A 9462-nucleotide genomic window follows, 5' to 3' on the forward strand; every position below is an offset into this window, starting at 1 on the left:
ACATATGCATAAACCTTTCGAGGCAACAAAATGCAACCATACCCGGCATTGTCTCTCTCAACCATATTTTCCACTATGTGCTCTTTCTCGAGATGGAACTCCCTCTTTCTCGAGATGGAACTCCAAGCAGGGATTTCATTGCATCGTATGTAGTAAAGCCAATTGCCACTGAAGGTACAACCTGCCGAGACCAGAATGGCAATTATTACTAATCAAATGTCAGTTTTGCTAAACTATTTAATTCCCTTCTGTAGAAAATAAAAACCCAAAATGTCATGTAACCATTGGCATCACCATAAACAATGAAAAGCTCAAACGCCAGCTCGGGCATCCTTCTATTTCAAAAAATTATCTGGCTATACTGTATGCCATAGCATATGCATAACATTAATAGGCCACATTGACAACAGAGAATCACGAAATGCTGGCTAGCGAATCAAACAGGAGTCAAGCAACTCAATAATTGTGTGGCTGATGCTGAAATTTAAAATACATGCAGCAATAAATTACTTTTATGCAACGAGATTATAAAGTTTACCTTTACGTAATTAATACTTAGCCCAGAAAACATCTGCTTCCAGCCTTGTCTTTGAACAATGGTAACAAGACCATCCAATGTTCCTTTGAACTTGGGTTCCATTTGTTGAAGAGAAGATGCACTATTTTGGTTAGCTGATAATGTCTGTACCTGTAGTGCCACTCAAACCATAATGGTCAATTTTCAGTATCATAGACTTAAATAGCCTGTATCTTTGACTTAAAATTATGAATACAGTAAACCAAGACTCCAGTTACCAAGGAAATAAAATGTTCAACCTGCATTTGTCGTCTAACAACATCCAGAGGATACGTGCAGGTATCAACAATCGAGCTTCAATCACTAGCCATTTAACACATTGTTATTTGCTCTAGCATTGAAGCCAAATTTATCGCTAATTTGATACTGCTGCCATGTTATTTCATTGGGGCAAAAGAATATTCAAAATAGAAAATTCATAAGGTATACAGGAACCAGTATGTGGCAACAGTTTTAAATATACAGAACAGGTCCTGTCAAAAATTGATCCACTACAAAATTATGAAAATGACAGAAACTGTCATTTGCTAAAATTCTGAAATTGAAACATGATACATTGAACCAAGCGATTATAACCTAAGTCGAACCAAAGTTTTGGGGTGGAAAGGTTTTGGGGTCTTATTGCGGGTTTCGCATTGTTCGAGGTGAATGGCAGGCTTTGGCTCAGTGTTTGATGTTACTGCGGTACAGATGGGAGTCCTTTTGGGGGTGGAAAGGTTTTGGGGTCTTATTGCGGGCTTCGCATTGTTCGAGGTGAAGGGCACGTGGTCCCGTGACTCGCAAGCGGATGTGTAACGCTCCTATGAATCGGACAGTATACAATTGATTTGGTAATAAATTCAGATTGATTTACAATCAACTTGGGTTACGACATGTACTGTGGTGGTCTTATCGGCGGACAACTGTCCCTCCTCGAGATCCTGGAAAGTTACTCGGCTTGGGTTTTACCCTGTTCACGCCCTTTGGGTTATTATTGTTACTTGGTTGTTTAGCTCTGTAGTCTTTGCGATTTTTCCTTTGTATTTTTTGTATTGTCTGCGGTGAAAACACAATGCGGTTCCTGCCTGCTCGGTTAACTGTATAGTTTGGAGAAAGAAATAACTGGACTTTTCATGGTTTAAATTTTCGGGCAGTGTTGAAGTTATCTGAACTAAAGCTTGTTGTGTAACCCTTATATCACGTACAATGTGCCAAAAGCTTGTTTAAGATTAAAAAGAGTATTTGATTGACTAAAGCTGTATAAGACTAAAACACATGCCTAACATGGCTTGTTGCAGCTTTGCAATGTTGACGAGATCTCTTTTGATTTGCAAAAACAATTTATTAGAAAGTGAGTATTGTATATACCTGAACCAACTGATCAGTTTCGAAAGCACACCGAGGAAGGTCTTCTCTTTGTAATATTCTAATATTGGCAGCTGTTGTGTGCCTCATATCAGAAGTCACTGCAGCACCCCTGCCAATTAGACAACACAATTTCAAAATAAGATCAAGCTGCTGAAAGGTACTTTATCATATGCAATCCTATTACTGGTTACAGAACTGTATCTACCATCAAACTTCAGATTCACGCTGACTAGCTAAACATGACAATGCAGAAGGAGAGATCAAAACCGTGAGGCTACAAAGTCATAAACTTCTGGAACAAGGCTTGCAGCGCGTGCTTTTCAATGAGATCTAATAGAAACATTGGCTGAAAATATTGCACAGTGCTGAGGATGTAGGCAATTATGAGATTGGCATTGTCTTAGTATACAACAAAGGGGCAAAATGGTGCAAGAAAATGCAAACAACCGACTAGAAATTTTAGGCACGGGTTTCATAAAAACCTTTAAGTCCCCTTGCTGAAGTACTCCAAAGGTAGCTTCTCCATACACGACACTGTGTGTGAAGTGCACTTCAAATCATATAAAAAATGAAATGGGTTGAGGTAAACTTACTGCTTTGAAATCCAGCATTGAGTGCGAGCAAGAATACCAATGGAATGAGTGGAAGCTACCAGAAATGTATATCGGCCATTGTGTCCTTCGTCCTTTGTAGATTGGAAACCATGTGACCATTCTTCATATTGTAAATTGCAAACCATGTCAGCACTCTTCAGATATATGGCATATTCAGATGGTCTCTGGGATAAATTCTTTCCTGGTAGTGTTAGCAGATTTTATGCAAAGCAGTTACCCTGTAGCATTCGTTTCGAAAATATAACTCTATGTTTGACTTTGAATCAGATGTATTTAGGAACATGCAAAAAATTTAAGCAAATTGTAGAGGTAACAGTAAACAGAAACTTACGTAAAATAAAACAAAACCTTTCCATTGCAAAACTTTTGTTCGACTTAGGTTATAATGCTATTATAATGAAAAATCATGTCCGTCAAGCAACGGCCAACAATTGATCGATCCCATATAGTCACAGGGAGGTAGTAATAATACCAAATGCATTATGCCATAATTCCATTTTCAAACAACATATATTCATTTTAAAGTCCATATAGTTTGGTGCTATTTATAAAGTCTAGCTTCAAGCATGTTGCAGAATGCGTTCGATCTCAAATACAAGACAGAAACACAAACAGTACAAATAGACATGTATAAATACTTTCTAGCTCTCTTTCCTGAATCGTTACCTACACTATGCAAGAAACAAAAACTAACATAGCATTCAGCCATAACATAGGAAGAAACAGAAATGAGTAAGCGATTCAATATACAATTTGTCATTTAACTTGAGTGGATAATAAGTACATGTTTAATCAATCTATGGAATCTTTGGTGTTTGCATTGAGCAGCTGTAGATACAAAATTATTGCTCATCTGATGTTGCATTTGCTGTATTCAATGATATAATTTAAACCAAACATGGTAGTTTTTAAGATGGAGCAAAAATATAAATAAAAAAGGTGGCAAGACAATCTCTGGTTGTCAAGGTTGAAGCATGATGCAGAATGCGTTCCATTTGAGATACAGAACAGAAACAGAAACAGTACAAACACAGATGCATAAAGACTTTGTAGCCTTTTTTCGTCAACTGTTGCATTACATGTTCTTTGTAAATGAGTCAAAATTGCAAGTCAAATACTTGTATTACAGTAAGAGCATAATATGAAGAAACATATTCATATTACTTTTGCATTTGTTCTGGACGTGAAGGCCAGCATGTTCCTGCATTTTGTAATCTGTATAACAAATAGTTAGTTAGAATAAAATGATAACATTGTAAATTGAAGAGAGGACATATTTGAGACAAAACATCTTAAGGAGTTATGTGAACTAAAGCTTCTTGTGCAATCCTTATATCATGTACAATGTGTCAAAAGCTTGTTTAACATTAAAAAGAGTATTTGATTGACTAAAGCTGTATAAGAGTAAAACAGATCTCTAACATGGCTTGTTCCAGCTTTCCAATCTTGACGAGATCTCTTTTAATTTGCAAAAACAATTTATTAGAAACTGAGTATTGTATATACCTGAACCAACTGATCAGTTTCGAAAGCACACCGAGGAAGGTCTTCTCTTGGTAATATTCTAATATTGGCAGCTGTTGTGTGCATCATTTCAGAAGTCACTGCAGCAGCGCTGCTAATTAGACAACAAAATTTCAAAATAAGATCAAGTTGTTCAAAGGTACTTTATCACATGCAATCCTATTACTGGTTACAGAACTGTATGTGTCATCAAACTTCACATTCACGCTAACTAGCTAAACATGACAATGCAGAAGGAGAGATCAAAACCATGAGGCTACAAAGTCATAAACTTCTGAAATAAGGCTTGGAGTGCCTGCTTTTCAACGAGATCTAATACAAACATTGCCTCAAAATATTCCACAGTGCTGAGGATGTAGGCAATTATGAGATTGCCATTGTCTTAGTATACAACAAAGGGGCAAAATGGTGCAAGAAAATGCAAACAGCCGACTAGAAATTCTAGGCACGGGTTTCATAAAAACCTTTAAGTCCCCTTGCCGAAGAACTCCAAAGGTAGTTTCTTGATACACGACACTCTGTGTGAAGTGGACTTCAAATCATATAAAAAATGAAATGGGTTGAGATAAACTTACTCTGTGTGTGAAGTGGACTTCAAATGATATAAAAAATGAAATGGGTTGAGATAAACTTACTGGTTTGAAATTCAGCATTGAGTCCGAGCAAGAATACCAATGGAATGAGTGGAAGCTACCAGAAATGTATATCAGCCATTGTGTCCTTCGTGCTTTGTAGATTGGAAACCATGTGACCATTCTTCAGATTGTAAACTGCAAATCATGTCAGCAGTCTCCAGATATATGGCATATTCAGATGGTCTGTGGGATAAATTCTTTCCTGGTAGTGTTACCAGATTTTATGCAAAGCAGTTACCCTGTAGCATTTGTTTCGAAAATATAACTCTATGTTTGACTTTGAATCAGATGTGTTTAGGAACATGGAAAAAATTTAAGCAAATTGTACAGGTAACAGTAAACAGAAACATAGGTAAAATAAAACAAAACCTTTCGAGCCCAAAACTTTCGTTCGACTTAGGTTATAATGCTATTATAATGAAAAATCATGTCGGTCAACCAACGGTCAGCAATTGATCAATTGCATATAGTCCCAGGGAAGGACTAATAATACCAAATGCATTATGCCATAATTCCATTTTCAAACAACATATATTCATTTTAAAGTCCATATAGTTTGGTGCTATTTATAAAGTCTAGCTTCAAGCATGTTGCAGAATGCGTTTGATCTCAAATACAGGACAGAAACAGAAACAGTACAAACAGACATGTATAAAGACTTTCTAGCCCTCTTTCCTGAATCGTTACCTACACTATGCAAGAAACAAAAACTAACATAGCATTCAGCCATAACATAGGAAGAAACAGAAATGACTAGCCGATTCAATATACAATTTGTCATTTAACTTGAGTAGATAATAAGTGCCATGTTTAATCAATCTATGGAATCTTTGGTGTTTGCATTCAGCAGCTGTAGATACAAAATTATTGTTGATCTGATGTTGCATTTGTTGTATTCAATGATATAATTTAAACCAAACATGGTACTTTTTAAGATGCGGCAAAAATATAAATACAAAAGGTGGCAAGACAATCTCTGGTTGTCAAGCTTGAAGCATGATGCAGAATGCGTTCCATTCGAGATAGAGAACAGAAACAGAAACAGTACAAACACAGATGCATAAAGACTTTCTAGCCTTTTTTCATCAACCGTTGCGTTACATATTCTTTGTAAATCAGTCAAAATTGCAAGTCAAATACTTGTATTATAGTAAGAGCATAATATGAAGAAACATATTCATATTACTTTTGCATTTGTTGTGGATGTGAAGGCTGCCATGTTCCTGGATTTTGTAATCTGTATAACAAATGGTTAGTTAGAACAAAATGATAACATTGTAAATTGAAGAGAGGACATATTTGAGAGAAAACATGTTAAGGCATATGTTGATGTACCTTCCATTTGTTAGTTGACATGTAATAGCTCACTATCTTCATTGAGTGTGAACTTGCTCTGAATTTTGAAGTCACGTAAGATGTAAACAGTGGTAGCTTTCTGTTGAAAATATGTTTCATATGACATTGATTTTAAATCAGGAAGCAAGTCATGTAATAAGGGCTCCCTGATAATGCACTGGACAAAGTTATTTGTAATGGATTCTATTACAGCATTTATACAATGCTTGTAGAGGAAAGGGCAATTATCATTGCATTGTGAACAGAAAATTGTTGCATTGGCTATTGCTATGGATGAATTCACTGGGGAGTTACAAATTGCACAAACAGGTTCGAAAGGAGTTGAATATGGATTTGTTGCGATCAAAATACCTTCGACCTGTTTATAAAACATTCAAGCATTAATTTACATTATTACATGGCAAATGCAAAGGCAGCAAAAACATTATTATTGCTATACTTACAACATAGGTAGATGTAGTTAGTTTTCTGAGATTGTTGAGTGCATCTGTGTTAAGTTCAGTCATGAACGTTGACTTCGATGCTCTGAATATTGTTTCTTTTGTGTTTACCTTTTTTGTTAAATTTTTGAAAAGGATGAGCGGAAAGTGTCCTTTTTGCAATTGTTTTTCCATTGAAAGGAAAAATTGTTCATATGTGTCAAAGAGTTGCAACTGCAAAACAGAAATTGTTATGTATTGAAAAATACAAAAAGTAATATGCAAATACATTGTTCGTATGCATTGAAAAATTGCAATTGCACTAGACAAATTACAAAAACTATAGACAAATTACAACAACTATGTATTGAAGTGATGCATGTTATCTACTGAAAATTAGGAATAAGTAACATCTAAATACATACAGTTGCATTGTCGTTTTCAGAATCTCCATCTTTGATATGAAGTATGTAATGCAATCCAACTCGTTTGGCAAGTGTAACGGCGGCAGCGATTGTGCCAATTGGGTACATTTCTTTTTTGTTTGCAAATTGCCTAATGGTTGTATTGGGAATGAAGCAATATTCTTTGCAAACTTCAGGTACAGTTTCTATGATACTTGATTCATTAAGCAATATTATTTTGTCACAGTCACCGCGATCATAAACAGTTTTAGGCAATATCCTAAAATTTGTAATTGAGATGTTGTTGCCTTGCAAAATTTTGTGTTCATGTCGCTCCACCAAATGTGCAGGTACACTCAACGTTATAGTCATCATTCCTTGAGCATCTGTCAAATCAGCTCACAATACTTGACGTGATTTGTTTGCTTTATCAAGGAATGCAGTATAGACAACCATTATGTCTCCAACAAATAGCTGCCCAATTTTACGACTATTGAGATCTTCAATTGATACTTTAATTGGCAGTATTTGTTTTTGCCTATTAAAATTGCTTAGTTAGAAATTGCTATAAACATTTGTAGAATAGTATGTTTCTCCTAAAGACTGAATAAGTAGAAATAGATTAGAGTGTTGTGTTTCATATGCATACCTTTTTGATGTATCATTTTGTACATTTGTTGAATGAAGTTTGGCTGCGATTGTTTCAGTTGGACTAACACAGGCAAACGCATGGTTCAATATGATGTGGATATTATCACATGTATTTTGTGATAAGCAATCAATAAAGAAATTGTGATATGTAACCTGTACATGTCTTCTTGCTGCATTGTTTGGGGGGACTTACTACTAGTGCTTTCTTCACTCGTCCAAGATTTTCTAATTTATATACATTTAAATATAGATATGTAAAAAGAGAAGATATATATAGTAAACATTAATCTGATATATATACATTTAAATATAGATATGTAAAAAGAGAAGATATATATAGTAAACATTAATATTTTAAATAGAAAATAGCATATTTGTATAGTTGTCATACATACATTTTCAAAGCAAGTGGTTGGTTTGCCTTTTCTAATTGAGTTATGCGCTCTATTTCTTCAGTTGTTTGTTTTCCTTTTTCAGGATTTATGCTATGTTATAGAATAGCAACATATATTTAGTTCAATTTGAAAGAGCATATAGAAGTAAACAGTTAACAAGGAACATTAAAACCATAGAACCATACATATGTAAAGATAGAATGCATATATAGTAAACATTAATATTCTAAATACAAATTGGCATATTTGTATAGTTGTCATAGACATACCTTAGTGAACATTATTATTCTAAATACAAATTAGCATATTTGTATAGTTGTCATAGACATACCTTTGCAAAACAAGTGGTTGGCTTGCCCTTTCTAATTGGGTTATGCATTCTATTTCTTCAATTGTTTCTTTTCGTCTTTGAAGATTTAGGCTATGTTATAGAATAGTAACATATATTTAGTGAAAATTAGAAGTAAAAAGTGAACAAGAACATTAAAACCATAGAACCATACATATGTAAAAATAAAAATAGAATGCATATATAGTAAAGATTAATATTCTAAATACAAATTAGCATATTTGTGTAGTTCTCATAGACATACCTTTGCAAAACAAGTGGTTGGGTTGCGCTTTCTAATTGGCTTATGCATTCTATTTCTTCAATTGTTTCATTTCCTTTTTCAAGATTTATGCTATGTTATAGAATAGTAAGACATATTTAGTGCAAGTCAAAAGAACATATAAAAGTAAAACTTGAACAAGAACAGAAGATCCATAGGAAAGGAAAGGCAAAAAGAATATACTCTGTTTGTTTATGTTGCATGTTGTTGTTCTTTTTTCTTGGTCGTTCTGTTCAATTGAAAAGGGTTTTACTAGCAGAATCTGCATCCATAAATAGATGAGGTCATATCTGCAAATTTATGATAGGATACTTGTGTTGGTTAATTGAAAAGGCTGTCTTTGGCATAACTTGCATTGATCAATACAGAACGCCATATATGTAAATGTACAATAGAATGCATAGTATGTATGTTGTTATCACTTCGTTTAGTACAAAAAGGATATTGTAGTATGCTTTAGTAAAATAGATATGGTAAAACCAATGAGGTATTGCAAAAATGTCAAAATTTGGAATTTTGTAAACTGTTTCATGTGTATATCATAGCTGAAGAACAAGATATATTGTATCATGGTCAGACCAATATGTATCCAATACGAAAATTCTATATTTTATATTAGCTAGATTTGCCCAAACATGGTCAATCAATGATTTGTGCATGCTATTAGTTTTGTCAACTAGGAAATGAAGATTGTAGTTTTGCATGTAGGTTTCTAGCTGCTTTGTTTTTTGATTGCAATGTACCATATCAATATTGAAGTCCCCTAATATAACTATGATATTGTTTAGATCTAAGTGGTATAAAGCTTTTGCAATGACATTGAGGATATTGTTTAGGTTTGCATGTGGCGATGCATATATATTGAGTATTGCAATTTGTAATGTGTGAACTTTTATTTTTGCGAGCAATGCTTCTACAAAGCAGTCTTC

The 9462-nt window shown here is 34.3% G+C and overlaps 1 protein-coding gene across 1 annotated transcript; it reads right to left on the reverse strand.

The window, feature by feature from the left end:
• LOC149264296 (mitochondrial carrier protein CoAc1-like) lies at positions 1-852 on the reverse strand. Its single transcript, XM_089389486.1, has 3 exons — positions 817-852; positions 539-688; positions 1-181 (listed from the first exon to the last, which is right to left on the reverse strand). Exons 1-3 carry the CDS (start codon positions 820-822, stop codon positions 74-76), a joined length of 264 nt encoding a protein of 87 aa, XP_089245612.1. The 5' UTR covers positions 823-852; the 3' UTR covers positions 1-73.
• Positions 853-9462: the final 8610 nt, after the last annotated feature.

Source organism: Pinus tabuliformis, chromosome 6 (genome assembly GCF_031772625.1).
Source record: "Pinus tabuliformis cultivar Carrire ecotype Pingquan chromosome 6, CPIR1, whole genome shotgun sequence".
NCBI classification, from domain to species: Eukaryota; Viridiplantae; Streptophyta; class Pinopsida; order Pinales; family Pinaceae; genus Pinus; species Pinus tabuliformis.

Coding starts and splice junctions, on each gene's coding strand:
- LOC149264296 (XM_089389486.1), bottom strand. Junction 182..538: donor TAAGTATTAATTACGTAAAG/GTAAACTTTATA, acceptor TGGTCTCGGCAG/GTTGTACCTTCAGTGGCAAT.